The 27559-nt window shown below is 43.7% G+C and overlaps 1 protein-coding gene across 1 annotated transcript; it reads left to right on the top strand.

The window, feature by feature from the left end:
• Positions 1–24331: 24331 nt before the first annotated feature.
• Positions 24332–24851, top strand: LOC308280304 (inhibin alpha chain-like; the record flags this gene model as incomplete). The annotated part of the gene is made up of 2 exons (XM_080720563.1): positions 24332–24346; positions 24564–24851. The coding sequence occupies 2 exons, from the start codon at positions 24332–24334 to the stop codon at positions 24849–24851; spliced, it is 303 nt and encodes a 100-aa protein (XP_080576689.1).
• Between the last annotated feature and the right edge of the window lie 2708 nt (positions 24852–27559).

Below are 27559 nucleotides of genomic sequence, written 5' to 3'. Positions count from 1 at the left end.
AAAACATAAAAACTATAGGGCTTTAACGACTTGTGATTTTTGCAAGTCGACTCGACTTGAAGTTGAGTTGAAGTCGACTTTATCGTTTGATGACGTCATCACATCACACACGACCCCCCAATTATTTTGGGGGGGTCCCCAGATGATTAACTTAAACATAATCTCACTCAACTGTAAACAAACCAACATAAAGTTTAAGTGTATAGAGGTATCTGCACATTTCTAAAGTGACAATTTAAGGACTTTTTAATACCTCTAAAATGGCAAATTCAACATTGTCCAAATTGTCAAATATATAGAGGCAGAAATTGTGAAAATAGCAGATCTACATGCTCACAACGCCTCGTGATGCGAGGCGTTGTGAGCATGTAGATCTGCTATTTTCACAATAGAAGGTTTTTTTTTTTTACTTCGACTATCAACTTTCTCTGGTGGGAGTCGACTTGTGTAATGGAGTTGACTTAGTCGACTTGTCGACTTTTTCGTTAATGCCCCAATAGAAACAATATAAAAACTAGGGCTGTGCTAAAAAGTTTTCGAAGCACAATTCTGCCTCATCAAAGTTGATGGTTTTATACCTTGTCAGACAGGGCGACAAGCGACCTAAAGGGCGAGGTCGCACCATGTCTCGGCCATCCGGCCAGTTACCCATTTATGGAGACCCCTGGTACCCATATATGGAGATCCATACTGTATATGGAGATATGCTGTGAGAGCCCAAACATGCTTACTCAGTTGTAGTTTATGTGAAAGTCATATGACGTTCATGACTTTGACTTCTGACATCATACATATGATCCGTTTCTTGCCCATATATGGAGATCCCTGTCTGTAGAACCAGCCACACAGATATGGGCTGTCTTGGCCATCTGTCTTGGCCATATATGGATTCTGTTAGTGTGGTATGTGTGGCCGATGTGGCCTCCATATATGGGCATTCCCATTTGAAGTCCTAGGCTGTTAGATATGGGCTTGATATTGATGACATCAGGGATCTACATATATGGGCATAACATATATGGGTTCGACGTGGGTGAACGTTAACCTGGTGAAATGCTAACCCGCTGGCATGGGTGACTATGCCTAAACCTAAACCCATACCCTAAACTCAGTAAAACTATGCCTAAACCTAACCCTAACCCTTAGTCCGGGGGTCAGCAACCCGCGGCTCTAGAGCCGCATGCGGCTCTTTAGCGCCACCCTATTGGCTCCCTGGAGCTTTTTCAAAAACGTATGAAAATGGAAAAAGATGGGGAGGAAAAAATGTTTTTTTTTTGTTTTAACGATTTTTTTATCGTCACTGTTGGGCAGAAACCTTGTATCTCCAAGTTTCAAATTTGAATGTTTTTTTTTTTCGCAAAGTAAAGCCCTGCTTCATCATACAAGACTGACGCACAAAAGTAGTGAAAACAGCAGATTTACAAGCACACAACGCCTCGCGGTGCGAGGCGTTGTGTGCTTGTAGATCGGCTGTTTTCACTAGTTTAGTTAATTTTTTTAATGATAAATACAAAACGAAGTTATGGACATAGTACAAGGTTTCCACCCGACAACGACGATATATAAGGCTTTTATAATTTTTTGCGGCTCCAGACAGATTTGTTTTGGGTTTTTTTGGTCCAATATGGCTCTTTCAACATTTTGGGTTGCCGACCCCTGCGCTTAGTCAAACGAATGAAATGTAGAAATATCAAGATTTCCCCCACGTGTACATGTCCATGTGCATGGGTGCGTGTGCGTGTTGAGTGTTGGGGGGAGGGGATTGAGTGAGTGATTTATAACAGCGGCTATGATCCACAGCAGTGCACGCACACACACACACGCACGCACACACGCACGATCTACATGCTCACAATACCTCGTAGTTGTTCATTTTATAGAGGTATTAAAAAGTCTTTAAATTGTCACTTTATAAATGTCCTCTATACACTTAAACTTTATGTTGGTTTGTATACAGAGTGGGAAAACAGCATTGCACATTAAGCTAATCATCTGGGGACCCCCCCAAAATAATTTGGGGACGCCCCCCTGGGGGTCCCGACCCACAGGTTGAGAACCATTGTAAACAACTTTTTTCATCCACGGCACCCCCGCCCTGAAATACATTGTTCATGTTTGGAGACCCTTGCATCATATTACTGAAATACATTGTTCATGTTTAGAGACCCTTACGTCATATTACTGAAATACATTGTTCATGTTTAGAGACCCTTACGTCATATTACTGAAATACATTGTTCATGTTTAGAGACCCTTACGTCATATTACTGAAATACATTGTTCATGTTTAGAGACCCTTACGTCATATTACTGAAATACATTGTTCATGTTTAGAGACCCTTACGTCATATTACTGAAATACATTGTTCATGTTTAGAGACCCTTACGTCATATTACTGAAATACATTGTTCATGTTTGGAGACCCTTTACGTCATATTACTGAAATACATTGTTCATGTTTGGAGACCCTTACGTCATATTACTGAAATACATTGTTCATGTTTGGAGACCCTTACGTCATATTACAGCAGGTATGCAAATCTTAGAATGTCAACAAGAGCAAACTTGAGACAATATCTGTTTCCATTTCAGGACAGATTGAAAATAACTTCCCTCCCCCAACTCTGGGTGGAATATTCATAAAGAAATAGCCGATGTACAAGCAGTAACTTTAAACAAGCTCACAACACATGGCGAACGCGATGCGTTGTGACGAAGAGATTTGGTGTAGAGGCCTACATCGAAAAAATAAAGTGCAACTTAGGTCTGTTTCCCTATAAGTGTAGCTGACGTGACTGCATGGTTAAACTGAAGTGATATTGATGCATTCCAAATATTATTAAGGAATGAAGTACTGTATTCTAGGGCACCCCTGGGCCTTTGGCAGGGCACCCTGGGGTGCCACCGCACCCACTGGGTGCAGGAGGTCAGATCAGCATGTACAGCATGCTGGCATGCATCCAGTGGTGTAGAGCAGGGGTTTTCAAAGTGGGTGACGGGGCACCCTGGGGTGCCGTGACGGCAGTCCAGGGGTGCCGCAAGATCATTCGATAATATTTGGGATTTATTTGGACACTTGAAATAATATTTAGTATCATTTTAACTTGAACTACTTGAAGTACAAAGTTATTTTCAGTCAGTTATAAACCAAAATGGCTGTTATCTCAACGTTTTCCTCGCAACATAATCACTAAAATATCGTCACCTCGTATCTCCAAGTTTCAAATGTGTACGTCTTTTGGTAAAGCAAAGCCCTGCTTCATCATACAAGACTGTCTCACAAAACTAGTGAAAACAGCCGATCTACAAGCACACAACGCCTCGCATTTAGTGCATTTTGTAGATGATGAATACAAAACAAACGGTTTTGGACATACAAGGTTTCCACCCGACAACGACCATATATGCTATAAATATAAGGTGCTGGGAGTGAAAATTAGAATGTAGGGGTGCCTCAGATTTAAAAAAAAATATTAATGGGGTGCCCTGAGACAAAAAAGTTTGGGACCCCTGGAGTAGAGTAACTAATTAGATGTAATTAAGTACTTTATTTAAATACAATTAAAAAAAAACATTGAGGTATTTGTACTTATAGGCTACTTGAGTATTTCCAATTTTCAATACTTGTAATTCTACTCCACTACATTTCGGATCCAAATATTGTACTTTTACTCCACTACAATTATTTGAAAACTTTAGTTACTAGTTACTTTGCAGATATACATTATAATATTATAAAACATACATAAACGACTTTAGCCCTATTTTATACCGTGGCTATTTGAAAATAGCCGATCAACAAGCTCACAACGTGTTGCATCGCGACGCGTTGTGAGCTTGTTGATCGGCTATTTTCAAACATTTTGTACTTTTACTTTTGGTACATTAAGTACAAATTTAATGCCATTACTTTTGTATTTTTACTCGTGTTCACTTTGAATCCTGGACTTCTACTTGTAACAGAGTATTTGTACAATGAAGTATTGATACTTTTACTTAATATAATAATGATAATATAAGTAGAAAATGTGAGTACTGTTTGCACCACAGCATGCGTCAGGTATGCTGCACCATGTGCACACGCGTGACATCAACAGGAAGAGCAACCCTAAAGAAATGCATGGAGTACGTTTAAGATCACACCTCAGGCTAAATAATAATATACAGCCTGTTAACGATGGGCTTCATTTGGCGCTCAGTCGCGCATGCTAATCGTTTTGCCATAACTGCATGCTTATTTCCCGTAAGAGGGAATCAAACCTGTTTTGTGTGCCGTTAACTCACACGTATGGGCCTTTACAGTAAGTGTGCATGCATGCATGTGTGTGAGTTACTAGGGCCCAAAGGTGGAGGGGCCTTCATTACTTTATACTGAAAAATAGCAGATAACTCAAATTCTGCTTCTGGGGGTGTCCTTGGAACTAAATATTTTGAGATGGGGGTCTGTGGCCAAATACATATCATTTTGGGCGTCCTTCACATGAAAAGGTTTGAGCACCACTGACATAGAAACATAGGTTTTTCAAAAAACCTCACAAGGATTTGAAATATTCAAAGACTTGCACGCTGGCAGACTTGCACACATTTTCAAGATTATTCAAAAATAGCAGATCTACAAGCTCGCTCGCTGTGAGCTTGTAGATCTGCTATTTTTCAATAGTTAAAACCCCCCTGCCACACCCCTGCCAGCGTGCATCAGGTATGCTGCACCTCTCGCACGTGACGTGCACACGTGTGACAACAGGAAGAGCAACCCTAAAGAAATGCATGGAGTACGTTTAAGATCACGCCTCAGGCTAAATAATGATATACAGCCTGTTAATGATGGGCTTCATTTGGCGCTCAGTCATGCATGCTAATCGTTTTGGCGTAACTGCACGCTTATTTCCCGTAAGAGCGAATCAAACCAGTTTTGTGTGCCGTTAACCCGCACGTATGGGCCTTTACAGTAAGTGTGCATGCATGCATGCGTGTGTGTGTGTGTGTGTGTGTGTGTGTGTGTGTGTGTGTGTGTGTGTGTGTGTGTGTGTGTGTGTGTGTGTGTGTGTGTGTGTGTGTGTGTGTGTGTGTCTTCCTGGTGGCAGTGAAACCTTCAGGGGGGAGTGTTTTTGCAGGTCTTTCAGTCCGAGTGTATCAAAAAATCACACCCAATGTGAAGTGAGCGGTGGTCGTGCTTGCATAATGTCTTCAGACTAGGATATAGGTCTAGGATGTACAGGGGCTACACACACACACATTGCTATGGCAAAAACGCTGAGGAGAAATGGCTACAGACACACACACACACAACCACTCAGCGGTTTACCACCGCTCAAAAAGCAACTGGCTTAAGCACTGTTGGTCCGACTCCGACCAAGTTAACATTCACCAGGTTAGCATTCCCCAGTGTCAGTTTTACTGAGGTTAGGGTTAGGAAGGAAGACAGCCCATATCTGTGTGGCTGCATGGTTCTAGTTCAAGTTCACATTTATTTGTCATATATATAAATACAAAGCAGTGTATGAATGCAATGAGATTCATTGTGATATACAGACAGGGATCTCCATATATGGGCATGAAAGGGATTGTGTGTATGATGTGGGATGTCATAGACGTCATAGGACTTTCACATAACAAACTAGAAGCAGTGCTCTTCCGAGCACAGGTCTCCACCAGGCTGTGCGTCCTGGTGGTGCTACTGTATAATAGGCCAATGTAAAAAGGGTGGCATATGTTCTTCACCTTAGATCTTTCATGGCAATCGGACTCTGCATGCATGATTTGAAGCATTGTGTTCCAAAAATGTGTTTCATTTGTTCCTTGACCTAGTGGAAATATGTGTGGCAAATTTCACGGTAATCGCAAGCTGCGTTGATGATTTGAGGCATTTTGTTCAAAAACGGAGCAATCCTGCAAACTTTGGAAGCTAATATTAGGCAATCAGGATGGAATATGAAATATCAGACGGATCGGACTTGATCACATGACTATAGAGATACTGTGTACCGATTTGCGTGATTTTTGGATAAAATCTCAAGGAGTAATATCCAAAAATGTGTTTTACATAAGTCGGCCCAAAGGTGGTGCTATAAAACACTGATGTGAAAAATGCAGGGCAAAGGTTTATCCTTAGCCTCTAGGGAGTGCGCTTACAAAGTTTGAAACTGATCGGTGGAGTTATGGGTAAAACCACGAATCGGCCTGTTATAGCGCCACCATGAGGCTGATTTAAAAAAAATGCAGTGGCATTTCTTCCTCGACCTAGTGGGAACGTGTGTGCACGATTTCATGATAATTGCACTTTGCGTTTGGGATTTGAGGCATTATTTTCAAAACGGCCAAATCCTGCAAACTTTGGAAGCCAATCTTAGCCAATCAGGATGGAATATGCAAAATCGGAAAAATCTGTGTCGATCACATGACTGTCGAGATACTGCCTACCGATTTGTAGGATTTTTGGACAAAATATGTAAGAGTAGTGCACAGAAATGTGTTTTGGGAACATCGGCCACTAGGTGGCGCTAGAAAAGGCCCATTTGAAAAATTTAGGGCAGAGGTTCTAGATTGGCATCCAGGGAGTGTGTGTGCTCACTTTGGCAGCGACCGGGCCAACGGCGACTGAGATTAGGTGCACACAAACTGCGAGGACACACGCACGGACGCACGGACGGACACACGGACACACGGACGGAGGGGAAAACATACTCTCCCCCATGCCTTCGGCTGGTGGAGACAATAACTGAGTAAGCATGTTTGGGGTCTCACAGCATAATCTCCATATACAGTAGGGGAGAGCCTGCACGATTGTAAAGTTTTTCACATTTCAATATTTTACTCAGAGATTCTTTCACCTACATATGTAATATTTTCAGGCAAAGGACTTACACATGTCTGCTATCATAAACCACTTCAAGTTTTTCATTTGATAAAACAGGTCATGAGTTATTAAACCGAGAGTGGACGCTGTTCCGATGTTACATTTGACGCCCACACAGGATTAATTGTAACAGCATGATTTACAAATGTAACACAGCTAAAGAACCTTAATAAACAAATATTTTTTGTTTAAATCAATTATATTTCATTCAAGCAACTCTTTAACATTGTTTTCATACCAAGGGTGTGATAAGATACTATATCATACCTTGGGAAAATATTAAATATTACAAGATGTACCATTTTAAGCGTTTGAGTGAATTTAATGGGAAAATACATTGATTACCTAAATAAATAGCAAGTTTGATTAAATGTAATTTATGTATTATATTTTTAACATCACAAAGGACTTTCCCCTCGTCACAAAGCTCAGAGAAGGTCAATTACAAACTGGGATTTACACGTTTCACATTCTGCAAAAGGATCCTTAAAAAAAAGTCACAATAACATCAAAATAATTCAGTACAGCCTTTTGCACAGTGCAATCACAGAGAATTGGAAAAATCCCTTACAATCTGTACATATGGCATGGCTTTTTCTAGCACAGAGGTCGGAAGGAAAGACAAGGATTTAAAAAACCATCTGACAGGTATTTTAGAGTGCAAAAGAGAGTGTTAATGTCTCCAAAAATATCAATGCACACTAAAGAGAGATACTCCATAATAATAACTGTACTACTGACAGAAAATAGCAGTGTCTCACAACCTTTGCTTAAAGGAGTAGTTCACCCCCAAAATGACTTTTTTTCTATTGATTACTCATGCCATGGAGACTAGAGTTCAATAATATTTTTTGGTTTTTGTCGCATTCCTAAGACAAAAATTTGATAACAATACATTTACCCCCATTCGTTCCGGATGGTGACCCGTTTCGAAACGGGTCACCATCCGGAATCAATGGGGGTAAATTTACTATTTATTAATTTTTGTCTTAGGAATGTGACAAAAACCAAAAAATATTATTGAACTCTACTCTCCATGGCATGAGTAATCAATAGAAAAAAAGTCATTTTGGGGGTGAACTACTCCTTTAAGACTGACACTTTCAGTATTTAACATTAGTTACAGTGCCACCTTGTGGCTGAAAGTTGTAACTGCTACAAAGTAAAGCGTCAGCAAGCCCACCAGCACTATGAATCCCGGATCAAGTTTACCACCTCCAAATCTGTAAATGTGGTTAAACTGGTTCAAGATCAGCAAATGGATGAAAGAGATTTCCACCTTTCAGTAACTGTGACGACGCTGTTGCCTGCGCATGAGTAAAAAGTGCCACAGAACAGGGAGACGGACCAAATAAAACGAACCAAAGTAAACGAACCAAAGTAAACTAATTTATACATTTTCCATTCCTTAATTAAAACTTCATTTTCATCAATGATATTTAACATACTCACTTAAAAAAAAAAACACTTTTGTTGCCATTGACAAAATGAATAGGTTTAAAAACGTGTAGGCCTACCTCTCACTGCAAGTGAACTGTGCTCTGTTTGCAGTGTAGCGTATAGTGCAAATCAGTTAAGATCTCAGTCCATGGGGCTTTTAAGCCGTGACATCATTTTGTAGGCAGAGGAGAATCTGCCCCCAGAGCATTTTCTGTCCCTCGCTATTTCAAAAAACAACGACTAAACAAAAACGACTAAAGTATAATTCTAACACTTTCCTTTCAACAACAAAGAGAAGAAAAATGTGTAAATAGTAAAAATAGTAAAAAGATTCACAGAAACTGGGGGCAGAAATTCTCCTCTGCCTACAAAATGATGTCATACTTAACAGCCCCATAGGACCTCACTTGTTCACTCTGATGAGCCAAGCACTTGGTATCTGCTGCTTGTTTTCTTTTAATTTCTCTCTCTTTTTCTTAAATTGAATAGAGTAGTCAATTTATCCCACAGCAAAAAAAGAAAAACAAAACAAAAACTCCCGTACCTGGTAATTATTGCATTTTACACACAGGACAATCATTTTGCATATGATTAATACGGACTGGTCATGTCAACTCATGTTTCCCTTCGCGCTTTCTTCTTCTGGGACGACTTTGAAGAGTCCACTGTCTGCTCTGATTTCTCTACAAAGACGAGGGAAGGGAAGGATCAGTGAAGGAAGTAAAGGAACAAATTAGAAAGAAGGAACATAGGAAGTAAAGGAGGAAGTGAAGAAAGACAGAAAGGAGGGAATGAAGGAAGGGAAATGAAAGGAAGGGAAGAATGAGGGAAGGGAAACAGGACAGAAGGACAAAGGACATCAAAGTTGTATTCATAGGTGTAATTTCAGAAAGAAATAGGGGTTGGCATAGGCGATATGGAAAAATACAATATCACAATATTTTTCCAAACGGTATCACGATACACAATCTTATCGCGATTCTTTTTCACGTTGGCTTTTATGGTTATTTACAGAACAACCAAATATACAAGGTAACAAAGACTCAAAGAAAAAGGAGTTTTAGACCAGTGGTCCTCAAAGTGGGGTCCAGGGACTCTCTGGGTTCCTTTTGGGAGGTCTAAATTGACACTTACAAGTATGTAACTCTGACAGTAGGGGACACCTTGACATTTTAAAGTTTGAGAACTACTAATTTAGAAATTGCTGGTTTAAATTGAATACCGCAATGAATCTCTGAACGAACAATTCAACAGGATTTTTTTATGAGGCTTCCTCATTGTATCACCAGTAAGACTCTCTAAATCGGGAGATAATATTGTGGAGACATTGTATCGTCTCAACGATATTTAATCACCATATCGCCCAGCCCTAGGTTGGCAAAACATAAGTTACCACCAGGAAGAGTACATAAATCCATGGAGACTTACTCTGAGAGGAGGGCATGATGGGAGGAGCTTCGTGGGACACCTCACTTACAGTCTAAAAAAAAACAGACACAACAATTCGTTAACAGTAAAGGTCGTTGCACACTGCTGCGTTTTTTGGTCCGAATATAGGAGCGAATTTCGGAGCACGTCAATAAAGAAATCAACCTCACACTGCCACCCGTTTCATATTTGTTTCCAGACCACTGGCTCCCTTGCTCTCTCTATCTTTCTCTCTCTCTCCTTGTCCTGAAAAACACATTTCACAACGAAAAAACGCAGCAGTGTCCAAACAGCTTTTTATCCATAAAAATTACCCTTTTTTTATCCATAAAAATTACCCTTATCTCACAGGGACATTGTTACATTGTTGTCTTAGTTGAGCGGAATACCAGGGGTTCTATTCTAGGCCCGCCTCTTGCTTTTCATTCTACACTAAATATCTTCACAGAAAATAGCCAATCTACAGTCAAAACTTGACTCGTTGCAAGCTTGTAGATCTGCTATGTTTGACCAAATGTTAGCCTAAGGTTCAAATGGATATGGAATTTGGGTCTCTTTTTCTTGCCTGAGTAACAGCAGCAACATCTTCTTCTGCCTTCTTCTTCTTTTTCTTCTTCTTCTTGGATTTGGCTGTCCCCTCCGAAGGATCCTCAACCTCCTTCTCATCCTCTGACACCTGGGCCACAAAGAGAACAACAAAATAACCCAATCAGAAGTCAGAAGCCCACAAAGATCTGGAGAGATGTGGAGACCTCTGTTACTGAACAAGTAACCATGGGCCACAGTGTGTATTTTAACGTAAGTAGTTAAATTACTTAATAAATGAATGACAGGATCAATATTTGGCAACAAAGTTTAAGTAGTATCACTAGCGAGATCTAAAATCAGTTAGCGGCCAGAACCAACATCAACTATTTGATAATGATGGTAGATGCCCATGTTATTTTAAAGACGTTCACATGGTTAAGGAGGACACACTGAATCCCCTAAAACAGTGGTTCTCAAAGTTGATTCCAGGGACTCTTGTGGGTTCTTTTAGGGGGGTCTAAATTGACCCCTACAAGTTTGTAACTCTGACAGTGTACAAATGGAACCAAATGAACCTGTTAGGGTTCATTTGGTTCCATTTTGTACAATTCTTTTGAGTAAGGGGAGACCTTGAAATTTGAACGTTTGAGAAACACTGCCCTAAAAAGCGAATGATAAACATAGCAAAGAGTGCCAGCCAGACCTTGAGAGGGGCAGCCTGCTCCTTGGGTGGTGCGGCTGGCGTCACCAATACAGGAGGCTCTTCATAATTGCCCCAGTGCTCTGCTGGGGCGTTCCAGTCTGAACTGGGGTCCACAGCTGCCATCCCATCTGGAACGCCACATCAGCAGCATATTAGCATAATACAGACAATGGATATTACCTCTTATCGACATCCTACAAAATGTACTATTTCCAAGCCTGCCGTGTCTCATATTGATATTTAACTTTACGTTCTTGTTTTTCCTCCTAATTGTCTCACTAAACAGTGTACATGGTTCTATTTAGCAATCATAACCAACCAGTGTCTGACAGAATGCTTGTTCAGTAATTTTACATATGAATATTCAACTGATGGTTGAACACTTACTGAAACCAGACCATTCATCACTAACATCAGGATGTCTGTCCCACTGAAGGTCAATAGGGTGAGACATGGGCTCTGAGAGAGAGAGAGAAAGAGAGAGAGAGAAAAAGAGAAAGTGAGAAAGAGAGAGAGAGAGAGGGCGAGAGAAGCTATCAGCGACTTAAATCTGTATTTCACCAAATATTTAAGCAATAAAATATATAACATCTGAGGGGGTGTTGTTCAATAACCACTTCAGCTGTCATGTTTACACCAGGAATTTGAACAGGTAAGATTGGTGCATTTTCACAAACAGCAAAACAGTGTCTGAAGCCTAAAAGACAGATATTTCAGATATCAAAGAAATGCAACAAGCTAAAATTGTTTTGAATCACACACCACCTGATAACACCTACCCTGCCAAAAAAGACGTTTTCTATAATAAAAACGTCTTTTTAACTATGGACCTCCCTGCCAGACGTCTTTTGGACGTCTTTAAAAAAAATAAAAAAAAAAAAAAATGTTTGGACCTCCAACAGTGTACTAGGCATGATCACGATCGCGAAATTGCATGTTTAACCCCCATACCAACCCCATCTTTCAAACATGGCAGCCATGTTTGTTTACATTTGAAGAAAACATAAGGGTTCCTTTCTCCTGAATGCCTGAACGGATTTCCAAGCGGATTTTTTTTTTGAAAGCTGTGAAAAGCATGCACATGCATAGTGCATGATCTGTGCACGAATTTGTGCACCAGCGTGCACACTATTTTTTTAACCCTTTGTTGGCGAAACGGCAATATAAGAGGTCCCACTTTAAATATGGCACCGAAGAAGATAATGAAATCACCATTTCCTACCGGTGGCGTTCAACCCCAGCATGGAGAAGGACACAGGGTTGAGATCAGCCTTCATCCTGCCATCAACCCCACTCCACGTCCCTGTGCAAAGAGGACAACAGGGTCATTGTTTGGTTTGCACACAAGATCGGTGTTGTCACAACACGTCAAAAAAGTTCAAAATGTTCTAATCTATTTGAAAAACGTATATTTGATGAAAGTTTCGATTTAAGAACTCAACTCTGAATTGTTTTGAAGGCCTGTAATTGTTTTGAAGGCCTGTATTTGTTTAAAACAATGTGCAACCCAGAAAGAGTAATACCTAATGAGTACAACAAAAACCAATGGAGGAAAATGGTGATAAACTTCGCCTGACTTTATGTATTTTGTTACCTTTCATAGCTAGAAAATAACCTTTATATGAGATACTTAAAGTGTGGTTTCTGTGGAAATAAGCCTCGGCTTTCTAGGATCTCCTTTTAGTTGACCTTGTACCAGTGATTTGTACTCTCATGAAACTGTACTTTTTTCTATTGCAAACTTCTAATACATTCTTCAATCAATCAATCAATCAAACCTTGCATTCTTTGAAAAGAGCAGTCTCTGCTAAACCGTCTTTACCCAGTAGCAAGTACCTGCCAGAAGGGGGTGCTACCGCACTAGATTTACCACGTACCGGTAGAAGTCAGCAGCATGTGGTGTCAAAAACACTGAGTGGACATAAGGACAACATTCCAATGCTTCATAGTCATACACTACTATGTAAGATATGAGTCTATTGTGCACATTGGAGCTGTTATTGTTCTCTGAATGAATTAATCTAATTAATTTAAATCAAATCAAGTTTATTTAGAGCACATGTAAAAACAGAACTTTTGTTGTACCAAAGTGCTGTACACAGCAGTTTAAGAACAGTACAACATACAGAGGCATAATAAACATCATCATACAGCAAATCGTCGTTGTCGGTTGGAAACCTTGTCCAAAACCGTTTGTTTTGTATATATCATTTAAAAAATAAATGGTAAATGGTGCATTTTGTGGTGTCTCGCTGCGAGGACCACCGCCAGGTAGGCATGTCTCCACAGAGAGAGAGTGGTATGAGGGTAGAGTGAGCCCGAGAGGACCACACCTCCGTCTAGGCAGCGTCATCGAGGGACGGTACCTGCCCACCTACCTCCTCCATCAGCCTGATGTCTCCACACCTGCGCGCTCTGAATAGAACCACACCTCAAAAGGCTGCTCACTCTCCCTCAGTCGCTCTCTGGTTCTCCACGCAGACAGACGTGCATTCTGGCGGTGAGGCGAGCACACCACTAATACCTTTCCATTGTTCTCACTGTGAAACCTGTATTGACATTGCCCTGTCTCTCTCTCATGTAGGCAACCATGGAGCATCACTAACAATAACCCCGAAGCGCAGAGGAGAAGCGCACGGGAGGCCCGGAGGAGCGCCTGTTGTTAACGAGGCAACGTTCTAAAAACCCACTAACGCTGGGCTGCCCATTCTGAAATCCCTACCTACCTTACCTGGCCCGGCCAAGGAAGAAGAACCCATACCCCCTAAAAAAAGAATTGACATTTCGTTTCAGAAAACCGGGAACATTATTTAACATTATTGAAAAGCATAATTTGGTTTGACTCCAGCGTTTCTGCAAAGTTTCTAAACCTGTTTTTGCCAAATGTGAATAAAAGTGCCAGGTGGCTTTGCACGAATTTACTGTGTTGTGTCTTGGTTCGGGTCTATACACCACAATTGGTGGAGAACTACGGGTATAGTTCTCAGATCCCCACCAAAACGCACCATGGAGCAAGCCGTGGCAGCGCTGCTCCGCAGCCAGAACGAGTTACAGAGCGCAGTGAAAGAGCTCGTTAAAAAAATGGAAAGAGAAAATAATGAAACCCGACCTCCCAGCGCAGTACTCACTAAGTTAACCCCCGAGGATGACATTGAATCCTATTTAGAACTCTTTGAACGTACCGCGGCCCGTGAGAGATGGCCGGTGGCTGAATGGGGAAATATTGTTGCTCCTTTTCTCAGCGGCGAGGCCCAGCGGGTGTGCCGGGACCTCCCGCTCGCAGAGGCCCGTGATTTCCGACGCCTCAGGGAGGCCATACTAGCCAGCCTAGGCTACAGCCTGCCCGCCCGGGCACAGCGGTACCATACCTGGAGCTTCCACCCATCCCTGCCACCCAGACAACAGGTCGCCGCTCTGCTACGCTTGGCCCACAGCTGGCTTACTACGGGAGGAGATCCCCCATGTATAGACAGAATTGTTATTGACCGATGCATACGGTCGTTGCCGCCAGATGCACGCAAATACGCCGCCCAAGTAAGCCCCACTTCGGTGGACGCGCTGGTGGCGTTGCTTGAGAACCACCAGGTTAGCACTGAAATGCTACGGGGCTCGAGGAGTGAGCCGATGAGAGGAATCGCCGAGAATCGGGCGGGGAGAGACCGTCCCCGCCTCCCGGCGCCGACACACTCTCCGCCCCGCTCCCGCTCCACCGTTCCAGAGAGGAGCGGCCGGCCCGCGTCCGCAAGAAGGTGTTACGTCTGCGGGAAATTAGATCACATATCGTGGTCCTGCCCGGACCGGGACCGAGACGTACACATGGCCAGCGCCGCCACCTCCGAGGGTGCCCGCGCCTGCCTTCTCACGGGCCCCGGCCCCCGCCAACACACGAAGATACCAGTGAAGATTGGAGAAATCGACACCCATGCACTACTTGATTCGGGCAGCGCCGTTTCCCTCATCCACGCTGAGCTCGCTGGCCCACTCTCCACTGACACCGTCCCGGTCACCTGTGTCCATGGGGACCTCCGCCACTACCCAGTGACCACGCTGAGGGTCCGGACCCCCAGGGGAGAAGCCGTGCTACACATGGGTGTCGTACCAAATCTCCCGGTGCCGTTGATCATTGGTGCCGACAACACGTTGTTCGCTAAATATTGGAACCCCGGGTTGACGGCCGGCCCTCGGCCCCGAAGACGCCGGCCCAGGACCCGCACCCGGCCCTCGGCAGGATACGAGGCGTGCCCGGTGTTTAGTCCCCACCCCAGCGATGCCAGTCCGAGCGAGAGCTCCCCCGGAGAAGGGCGCCACCGGGGCGGAGACCGCAGCGAGGAGGAACCGCCGCCTGCCCACAGCGCCAGTCCGTCCGAGACGAGGACCGCCGAAGACACCTTCGCCGAGCTACACATAAATGACAACAGCCCCGCTCCACGTCGTGGGGAGTTCGCGACCCAGCAATGGAGCGATCCAAACCTCGAGATGGCACGCCGACAAGTGACTACCGTGAACGGAAAGCTCTGTGACGGGGTGAGTCAACTTTCCTCCCCTCATTTCTCTGTTAAGAATGGGCTATTGTACAGGGGTGTCGTTGACAGAGCGGGTGAAATAGTGGAACAGTTACTGGTCCCCAAGTCATATGTGTCACGGGTGTTACATTTAGCTCATACTCACCGGTTGGGCGCCCACCTAGGCGTGCAGAAGACTTATGAACGCATCCTAGCACGGTTCTACTGGCCGGGGGTTAAAAGAGCCGTGGAAGATTTCTGCCGGGCATGTGACTCGTGCCAGAAGTGCGCTCCGCGGCCCGTCCAGAGAAACCCGCTCATCCCCCTGCCTATAATTGAAACACCCTTTTCACGTATAGCCATGGACATCGCAGGCCCACTACCAAAGTCTGCAAGGGGTCACCGATATATTTTAGTAATAGTAGATTATGCCACACGGTACCCCGAAGCGATCCCCCTCCGCGCCGCCACTGCCAAGGCGGTCGCTCATGAGCTTTTTATGATGTTCACCCGGGTGGGTATAGTGGACGAAATCATTACGGATCAGGGCACTTGTTTTATGTCACGGGTCCTAGTGCAACTCTACCAATGGCTAAAAATAAAACGGGTGCGGACCTCAGTCTTTCACCCGCAAACTGACGGTTTGGCTGAGAGGGAGATAAAAACCGTCAAAAGTGTGACGAAGAAATTAATCGATGTGGACGGCCGCGACTGGGACCAAATTCTCCCCTATATCCTCTTCGCTTTACGTGAAGTCCCGCAAGCCTCCACTGGCTTCTCTCCATTTGAGCTCCTCTATGGCAGAAGGCCCCGCGGCCTCCTCGATATAGCCAAGGAGGCCTGGGAGGAACAGCCCTCGGCCCACCGTAGTGTCATTGAGCACATTGAGCAGTTGCAGGCCCGGGCGAAGAAAATCTGGCCCATGGTCCGGGAACATTTGGAGAAGGCCCAAAAAGAACAGGCCCGTCTGTACAACCGTAACGCCGTGGTACGGGAATTTAATCTGGGGGAAAAAGTGCTCGTTTTAGTTCCCAGTAACGAATGCAAATTTCTGGCCAAATGGCAAGGCCCGTTTGAAATTATCGAGCGCACAGGCCCAGTGAACTATCGGGTGCGAAGGCCGGGGAGGAGGAAAGGGGAACAAATTTACCATATAAATTTGCTAAAGAAATGGCACGCTGCTGACGCCCCTCCGCTGCCCGCGCTGTTCACTGCCCGTGCCTCACCAACTTTACCACCTGTGCCCTTAGGAGAAATGCTTTCCCCCGCACAGAGACAGGATCTGAAGGAGCTCCTAGGAAGGAATTTGGACCGCTTCTCCGACGTCCCCGGACGCACCGCCGTGGTGAAGCACGAGATCCATACACCGCCCGGTAAGGTGATCCGTCTGCGGCCGTACCGCATCCCAGAGGCGCGCCGACAAGCAATCAAAACGGAGGTACAGAGTATGTTGCAGTTAGGGGTTATAGAGGAGTCATATAGCCCCTGGTCCAGTCCAATAGTAATCGTGCCCAAGCCCGACGGCAGCCTGCGTTTTTGCAACGACTTCAGAAAGCTAAATGAAATATCGGAGTTTGACGCATATCCCATGCCGCGCGTTGACGAGCTAATAGAGAGACTGGGGCCTGCCCGCTTTGTCAGTACTTTGGACCTAACCAAAGGATATTGGCAGGTGCCCCTCTCAGACCAAGCCAGGCCAAAAACTGCTTTTTCCACGCCGGAGGGCTTATTCCAATACACTGTATTACCGTTTGGGGTACATGGCGCGCCGGCTACGTTTCAGCGCATGATGGACCAAGTGCTACGGCCCCATAGGGAATACGCAGCGGCCTACCTGGATGATATTGTGGTACATAGCGCCTCCTGGTCCGCACATTTGCTACACATCGATGCGGTGCTTGGGGCGCTGAGGAGAGCGGGGTTAACGGCTAACGCTAAAAAGTGCCGCCTAGGTTTGGATGAGACTGACTATCTAGGTTTCACCATCGGACGCGGCTGCGTGAAACCCCAAACACGGAAGGTGGAAAGAATAAAGGATTGGCCCCGGCCGGTTACGAAGAAACAGTTAAAATCGTTCCTTGGCCTCATATCATATTACCAAAAGTTCATAAATAACTTTTCTACTGTGGCAGCCCCTCTGTACGACCTCACCAGGCAGAAGCTCCCTCATCAGCTACGCTGGACACCAGAAGCAGAGGAGGCGTTCCGCGCGCTCAAACTGGCCCTCTGTGAAGAACCGGTGCTGAAAGCGCCCGACTTCACCAGACCGTTCATCCTCCAAACTGACGCGTCCGGCACAGGTTTGGGCGCAGTGTTGGCACAGCTTTGGGACGGTAACGAGCATCCCATATTGTACACGAGCAGGAAGCTGTTAAAACATGAACTGCATTATTCTGCTATAGAGAAAGAAGCTCTAGCGGTAAAATGGGCAATCCACCATCTACGCTATTATTTATGGGGCCGCCAGTTCACGCTGATAACCGATCACGCCCCACTAAAATGGATGTCGAAAAATAAAGACAAGAATGACCGGATAACCCGTTGGTTTCTTGAGTTACAGAGCTACCGTTACACAGTGGAACACAGGCCTGGAAAGGAAATCCCGCATGCCGATGCGCTCTCCAGGGTACATGAGAACGAAGAGGAGGTTCGCGAAGCTTGCGCCCCGAGCCGCAATCATTGGAGGGAGGTATGTGGTGTCTCGCTGCGAGGACCACCGCCAGGTAGGCATGTCTCCACAGAGAGAGAGTGGTATGAGGGTAGAGTGAGCCCGAGAGGACCACACCTCCGTCTAGGCAGCGTCATCGAGGGACGGTACCTGCCCACCTACCTCCTCCATCAGCCTGATGTCTCCACACCTGCGCGCTCTGAATAGAACCACACCTCAAAAGGCTGCTCACTCTCCCTCAGTCGCTCTCTGGTTCTCCACGCAGACAGACGTGCATTCTGGCGGTGAGGCGAGCACACCACTAATACCTTTCCATTGTTCTCACTGTGAAACCTGTATTGACATTGCCCTGTCTCTCTCTCATGTAGGCAACCATGGAGCATCACTAACAATAACCCCGAAGCGCAGAGGAGAAGCGCACGGGAGGCCCGGAGGAGCGCCTGTTGTTAACGAGGCAACGTTCTAAAAACCCACTAACGCTGGGCTGCCCATTCTGAAATCCCTACCTACCTTACCTGGCCCGGCCAAGGAAGAAGAACCCATACCCCCTAAAAAAAGAATTGACATTTCGTTTCAGAAAACCGGGAACATTATTTAACATTATTGAAAAGCATAATTTGGTTTGACTCCAGCGTTTCTGCAAAGTTTCTAAACCTGTTTTTGCCAAATGTGAATAAAAGTGCCAGGTGGCTTTGCACGAATTTACTGTGTTGTGTCTTGGTTCGGGTCTATACACCACAATTTATATAGCGCTTTTATCCATTCCAAAGCGCTTTACAATGTGCATTACATTTACCCATTCACACACACATTCATACACCGGTGGCGGTGGAAACCATGCAAGGCACCAACCAGCTCACAGGGAGCAACTCGGGGTTCAGTGTCTTGCCCAAGGACACTTCAACATGTAGACAGGAGGAGCCGGGATTTGGATCATTGACCCATGGATCAAAGGCCAACCCGCTCTATCTCCTGAGCTACAGTCGCCCCTGCTATAATGATTTAAACTAGTGAAAACAGACGATCTACAAGCACAGACTTAAACTAGTGATTTAAACTAGTGAAAACAGACGATCTACAAGCACACAACGCCTCGCTGAGCTTGTAGATCAGCTGTTTTCACTACTTTTGTGCGATGGCCTTGTATGATGAAGCAGTGCTTTACTTTGCGAAAAGGTTTACAAATATGAAACTTGGAGATACAAGGTTTCTGCCCGACGGTGACTGTATGATCACAGATAGAACCAACGTAACATATCAACAACATATCGAGCAAAAAAAGTCCAGATGCGGGCAATACCTTGTGTCTCCTGTCCCCAGCACTGGCTCTCAGGCTGGGCTCTGTGACGCGATGCTGCGGACCCAGCGCTCCACTTCTCCCCTTCGGTCCACCCTCCACCGTTGACCGAGGGCTCCTCTCTCCAACCAGAAGATGCTGGAGAGGTGGACAGCAGGAACAATAGACAATCTGAGTCTTTATCCATACCACAATTGATGCAACAACAATACATAATATCGTTGTTGTCGGGTGGAAACCGTGTATGTCCAAAACCATTTGTGTTGTATTTATCATTTTAAAAATGAGTTAAACTAGTGAAAAGCACACAACGCCTCGCACCGCAAGGCGTTGTGTGCTTGTAGATCGGCTGTTTTCACAACCTTTGTGCGACGGCCTTGTATGATGAAGCAGGGCTATGCTTTGCGAAAAAGATTACAAATTTGAAACTTGGAGATACGAGGCTTCTGTCCGACAGTAACAATATAAGCGTATTGCTTTTTATTTCTTAATTTAGCCGACCATCACAAGTAATTACTAGGCCCTCCAAAATATCTGTCCATCAAACAGAAGGTGAGTGATACATTTAGTTTAATAAAATGTGCTAAATATAGAATAAACTTGTTTCTTTATGTTTATATGATGTATCTTGTTCACATAGTGGTGCTGGTTGATGTCTGTACTGTGAGGTCACAGATTTGATTATGTTAAAAGTAAAAGGTTGTTGTGCAGACTTCCATTATTATTTATACACAGATTTGATTATGTCATTGCTAGCTTAATATGAGTTAGATCCAAGAGGAGACTGTTTTATATGTTTAAATCTATTATTTATTAGTCAATTAAGCCAATTTTATGCTTACTAATGGGGTACACACACTGGCTACAGACATTTTTCACCGCGCGACAACGCGTAACGCAAGCCTGCATGTGTCTGACGCCCCCAGCGTGGGGTATGTTCATTAAAAATAATGGGGGCGGCTGTTTTGACGCACGTCGTCCGCATTCGGAAGACGGTGTTGGGCAAAACTAGCCAATCTACAAGTTCACGACATATTGTGATGTGATGCATTGAGATGTGACACTGAAATGCACTGTGATCTTGTAGAGCTGCTATTTGCACAATTTTTGATCACTGGCTGCATCAAATCCTAAAGCACGCTGAACGCTGATCAGATCTATCCACAAGTTTCCGCAGGAGTTTACTGGAGACTATCAGGACCAAACTTCCGGGTTTAACAGCAAACATACAAGGTCACGTCGCGTCGCAGATGCAACCCGTTGTGAGCTTGTAAATCGGCGGCGGAACCTCGATGCAGACGTTTGCGCAATGCACTATGGGGCGTAGGAAACTCGTGGATAAGCTCAAAAGGTTTGATTACCTCTGCTTTCTGCTGTTTGCAGCTGCTGGGGCTGCAGGTGGCTCCACGTGTCCCACGGGGGCCTCCACTGTTCCTGGGCTCCCAGAATCCTCGGGGCCCTTGTCCTTTCTACGCTGCTGCCTCTTCTCTCGGCTGCTGACCTTGTTCTCCCATGCGCCTGGAGTTGAGAGGAGGGGATTGTTTAGTTCAGGGGTGCCCAAAAAGTAGATTATGATCTACAAGTAGATCACCAAGTGTGTGCAGGTAGACCACATGACAAAACATATAATTAAAATATAAAAAGAATATGTCAATATGACATCAAGAAGGGCCTGTCAGCTCCCTTCATGTCATCTAAATTAGGCAAACCTCCAATGCATTGCTTTGTTCAAGAGTCAGTAGCATTACAAAGAACCCCAAAACCTACCACTTCCTTACAGAATGGGATGAAGACATTTCCCCCAGTATTTCCCATTTATTTCCCCCTTACAGTAAGCGTGTTTGTCTAAAATGTAACGCCAGTGCTGCGATTCCAAAGCCCCCCTCAGGCCCTCAGCTAAAACATTTTGGATGGGTAGATCATGTTGAGCTAGTCATTTTAAAAGTAGATCTCACGTCAAAAAAGTGTGGGCACCCCTGGTTTAGTTGGTTATCAATTTGTTTTTTGCCGTACTGTAAATATATTTTATTTATTTTTATTTTTTTCCCTTTTGCTATCGATGTTATCCTCTGCATAGCAGGGCTGGCACAATTATTACATAATTGTCTAATCGCAATTATTTGACATTAACACAATTATTTTGTCATAATCGTTGATTCGTTTCCATGTTGAAAATGTTTCATATATTTTCAAACATTTTCAAAACTGGTGGAAACAGCAGATCTACAAGCTTGCGATGCGTTGTGAGCTTGTAGATCGGCTATTTCCACTATCAATGTTCTTTTTTAAGTATAAAGTTGTCAAATATGTTAGTCATTTCTTTGTGTATTTAGGTTATGTGTCATATCCGCCATGTGCAACTACACAGCCTACAACCCAAACAGAAATGTGATTTTCAATGACAAAAACACAATTAAATCGTTAATCGCAATTGTTTGAGTGACAATTAATCGCCATGTAAAATGTCATAATCGTGACAGCTCTACTGTATAGCACTGTGTTATATCCGTCTTCCATTCAGTGTAATATGAGATACATAAAGGTTTCCTGTGTAAATAAGCCGAAAGGCTTACTAGGATCTCCTTTGTTGACCTAGTACCAGTTAACTATACTGTAATGAAATGGTACATTTTTCAATGCAAACTTCTAATAAAGTCTTCAATCAATCAAACTGTTAAAAACATCTTCAGTCAGTTGACGCTTGAGCAACCCGACACAGACTTGTGAAATACGACCCACTTATTTACATGACAACCCTGGCCTCATTCTAGGTTTTTGTCCTATTGTAATTGCAGCACGTTTGAGCTGACCTGTCAACAACTAATAAAGCATAATGTGGCTGTATAGGATACATTTCAATCTGTGATCAAAAATGAAATCCTTGTTGGAACACAGCAACAGCTTCACTCAGCCGAGGTTAAATTAATCTCTGGTGAACTGAGACTGGGTGTGTGCAGACTCTCTCTCACAGCACTCGCCTAATTTATACTCTGTCTGCAGTTTGACGGTGTTGTTTGCCACTATTTGTCATACTGTCTATGGAAAAGCCTTTTGCCTGATTAAGTTAGCCAGCTATATCAGACTCATTGGAGTGTTAGGGTCAAGGGCTGTCCACCCCATTATAAATATATTGTTTTAAATGTCCTTCTAACTGAAGTGGGGTCCACACCACAACTATAACGACAACAATAGTAGTAGCAAACAATACAATTGACATCACAGTCAGAGTGATTTGATGAAAACCAGTCTGCTTAATTAATAACAAATAAAAAGTCAAATACATACGCATGTTTCAAACAAGTAGAAGCAAATACAACAAAGTAATTTCCTCAATGTTTGTAACATTCCCTAAAATGACTTGTCAGAGCTACTGTCATTCCATGTTGAAAGAGAACGGCACAGCTTGCTCCAAAAAGAAAAAAGAAAAAGAAAGAAAAGAAAAACATTTTGAGGAGGAAGTTGAAACGTCTTGATCTAATATGACACGTCCCTGATGAATAAGTATTCAGAGCTATGTGTTATTAAGCAACCCTGGAGCTAGGTCTTACCGTCATCTTCCTTTCCGTCAGCGGTATAAATATTCTGGGTTGGTTTTGCTTCCGCTTTGGCTTTCCTCTTGTTCTTTTTGGCCTGTGTTGTGGGTGCTTGTTCTACAGGTACCTGCGGCAGGAAACAATCAGCAGATGGCATCCACTGTAGATTTATTGTCCATGAAACAGGCTCACTGACAATCGGAACAGACAAAGGCCCACTCCACTATTAGTTATACGTTCTTTTAAATGGGGATATGTTAACAAGTCTCTTTGCCATCCATATGTGCGTTACATTATGCCACATTTTGTACAATAGACCAGGGGTCTTCAGCGTTTTCCGGCCAAGGACCCCTAGTTGAGAGAGATGAAGCAGGGACCCACACAACCTTTTCATAGATTCCATATAGTTTCTTTGACAGCACGATCATCAATGTATTTTGGATTTATGTCAATTTGTGTCTTCAGATATTAAACCACTTGAGTCATCATTACCTATACACTTGACCTTTTACTCTGTACTTGGAAAAGTAGTCTGCTCTTTTCCCCCTCTACGCCAAGCCTCTCTGCCAAAAATAGCCGATCTACAAACTCACAACGCCTTGCAGCTATTTTTGGCTACAGTTCCCATATAAAAAGGATTGGAAGATTTGGAGGACCCCCTGTAGTAACTCTGAGGGTTCCCGGTACCCCTGTTGAACACTATATGTCTGGGGGTCCCGGATCCCCTGTTGAACATTATGGGCACTAGGGTTCAAGTTGAATATAAAAAGGATTGGAAGATTTGGAGGATCCCCTAGGGATCCCGGATCCCCTGTTGAAGACCCCTACAGAAGACATCTGAGCGATAGCTGCACAAAAAACACACACCTTTTCCGTTTTCATCTCTGGAGATGGCTTGGACACAGCTGGCTCACTGATGTTAACTTCCTCTTGAGATGCAACCACCACTCCTCCATTAGACTGAACCTTGTTCTGAATGTGGAAAGAGTCTAGATTAATGAATAAAGTAAATTAATGATGATCAATCTGTGGATACACACGTTTGGTCTAGTCTTGGCTCAAGACTTTTACAAAGTCTGACATTTGCACTTCTGACTGTCATAGATAAGCAAATGTAAGACTCAATACATTTATGACAGTCTTGATCCAACAGAAAGCTAGTTTTGGTCCATTCATGTGAAATGTTTGGAGTTCACGTGAGATAGCGTTCAGACTCCCAGAGAGGCAGCTGACTACGATGATGCCAGACAGAATGTAAACAGTACAAATCCTCAGTGTTCATTAATCCATGTGTAACGCTGTCAGCGCACATATGTAACCAAATGGGACCGTACATTTGTACAGTATCAGTTCAAAACGATGGCAATGCCCCATCATGGCAGCTGCTTTGGTGGCAAAAACAACAACAAGAAGTAATCTCTGAATAAACCTATTGTTATCAATGGTTATTTATCTCAGTTCCACGGTCCAGTAAGCCAGACTCCAGTGCAGTGCAGTACAGTACCTTATCGGTGGATTCCTTTTTATTCTTCTTTTTCTGTTCCTCTGGTTTGACAGTTTTGATGAAGTGATATGACATTTTCATATCGTCCCATCCCTACTCGCAGGACAGGCCGCAGCACAGCGACTGCAACCGCGAGGACATCGAGATCAACTTCGAGGAGCTGGGCTGGGACAACTGGATCGTCCACCCCAAGGCGCTGACGTTCCAGTACTGCGTGGGGAACTGCTCGGCGTGGGACCGCGCCGCCTCCGTGCTGGGGATCAAGCAGTGCTGCGCGCCGGTCCCCGGGACCATGAAGGATCTGAGGATCACCACCACGTCGGACGGAGGGTACTCCTTCAAATACGAGACCCTGCTCAACATCATAGCGGAAGAGTGCACCTGCATCTAGGTCAGGGGTCTTCAATGGTTTCAGGGCCAAGGACCCCTTGCCCTTTAGTAGAGAGAGAGATGAAGCTGGGCCAGGGACCCCCTGCACAACCTTATCACCCCTGCACAACCTTATCATAGATTCCATATAGTTTAATTGTTTTGACAGCACAATCATCATTGTATTTTGGATTCATGTCAATTTGTGTTTTCAGATATTTAAGTCAATACTTAATAAACTTGACCTTTCTCCCTGTACTTAGTCTGCTCTTTTCCCCCTCTACACCAAAGCTCTTTGCTAAAAAATAGCCGATCTACAAGCTCACAACGCCTCGTGCTGCGAGGCGTTGTGAGCTTGTAGATCGGCTATTTTTGGCTAAAGTTCTCAGAATATGGACACTATAGGGTTCAAGTGGTTAATATAAAAAAGGAGGAAAAAGCTTTCTATCACTCAAAGATTTGGAGGACCCCCTGTAGTAACTCTGAGGACCCCCTAGGGGTGAAGACCCATGATCTAGGTTTTTGTGTGCAAGCTCAATGACTGCTTAAAATAGATCCATTGCCTTTATATCATTTATACGAAATCACCAATTACAAACTGAAGTACAAGCATTAATAGATCCATGGACTTTATGGTTGAGTTGTCAAAGAGCAGTGGTGGACACGACAGTAACTTGTACTCAAGTACTGTAGGCAACTTAAACACAATTTCTACTTATACTTTACTGGGGTATTTCCATTTTTCTGTACTTTTACTTCTACTCCACTACATCTATGGCAAATATTGTGTTTTTACAATTATTTGAAAACGTAGTTACTTTGTAGATTTTGATTATTATTATTTATTTTGTAACTTTGTTTTCATTAAAGATTGCACTATCAAACAATAAATTACAAGTGATTCACATTATATACTTTATTATTTTTGATTATTATTACAAAACATACATTACCGTAAACTTTTGCAATTTGAAACTAGACTGCACTCTGTCGAGGTGCCAACTTGCGCCTTGTGAACTCGTGGCCATGTATGGCTTACTTGTGCGCCAGCAGAGCGTGCTGTGTTATATCAGGTCACCAAGTATGCGAGATATTGCACTTGTTGGTCAGTGACATCACCGAGAACGCTGCTCCTCACCCTGGGCTGTCTGTCACGATTATGACATTTTACATGACGATTAATTGTCACTCAAATATTTGGCGATTAACGATTTAATTGTGTTTTTGTCGTTGACAATTACATTCCTGTCTGGCTTGTAGGCTTTGAAGTTATGACATATAGAAAAAAAATGACTGACATATTTGAGGACTTTACACTTGAAAAAGAACCTTGATAGTGGAAATAGCCGATCCACAAGCTTGTAGATGTGCTATTCTACCACGTTTTGTTGTCACATGTTCAGATACTGGATTCTGATTGGCTTAAAACAGTGGTAAATCAGTCAACAACCTTGAGTTGGCTCATGGATCCCGCCCACTGAAACAATTAATGGTTGTAACCAAATAACCTTGCAAGTTACAACTGTGTTTTCTTTCATTTATATGGTAGAAGTGGTTGAAAAGCAATTTACCATTTGAGGGTCGTGGGTTGTTGGCTGATTTACCACTGTTTCAGGGTTGTTTGGCACTTGGGGACCCACTCCCTCTCATGGTATTTGGCTTACTTTCCACTATTTATGAAAATGTTTGAAAATATCAACATTTTTTTTACATGTAAACGATTATGACGATTATGACAAAATAATTGTGATGTATGTCAAATAATGGCGATTAGACAATCGCCTATCTCCACCCACCCCCGCCCATCCCCAGCCACTTGCACCCACCTCAGACCACTTTCAACCACCTCCACACACATTCCTCCACCGCCATCCACCTCCCCTCGATCAACTCCATCCACCTCCACCCACTTTCATCCACCTCCATCCATTTATATCAGGTAGCACTTGTTAATGGTGACGTCACCAAGAATGCTGGTCCCTCATTGGCTGTTGATGGTGACGTCCCCAGGAATGCTGGTCCCTGATTGGCTACAGGCACAAACACAAACAGATACATGACAAAACGCAGTACTTGCGCACAAGTACATAGGCTATCTGTACAAGCTTGTGAACTTGTAGATCTGCCATTTATAAAATGGCATAACATTTTATGCATAATTTGCTAAATGGGAAACTCTGCATAATGAGTACTTTTGGTAGCCTATATTTAGATGCCAAAACTTTTGTACTTTTACTCAAGTACATTTTGATTACCACTTCTCCAGTAACAGATGTAGTGCATATTTGCAGACTTGATACTTTTACTTATTTAAGTACTTTTTCCACCTGTGAGACAGAGAACATGATGTCACCCAATTGAGAGCGTAAAACCGCTCAAGATGGTGCCACCTGTCCACTGAAATGTGGGGTTGGGGACATAAATAATTAATAGTTTATCTTCACCATTATTACTTGTACAATTAAATTCAGCTAGAGAAACACAAATGGCTATTTTGATCAGTTTCACTGTTTTATCAATATACATGCCGTACAAACAAGAGCCCAAAGAATTCTGGACCAACTTACACTCAGACCATATCAGACCAAACCATGGGAGCGTGATCGATGTTCCATTTGTTCGACGCGGGTGAATGTTAACCTGCCAAGGACCCCCAAATTGACACTTAATAGCCCGCAGACTCCCATTTGAAAAGATGCCAGGGACCCCCATACGTTTTTAGTTTTTTTT

The sequence above is a fragment of the Nannobrachium achirus genome, assembly GCF_963921795.1.
Source record: "Nannobrachium achirus genome assembly, chromosome: 24".
NCBI classification, from domain to species: Eukaryota; Metazoa; Chordata; class Actinopteri; order Myctophiformes; family Myctophidae; genus Nannobrachium; species Nannobrachium achirus.
The sequence above is the reverse complement of the archived record's forward strand: the minus strand, read 5'-3'. Positions and strand labels throughout refer to the sequence as shown.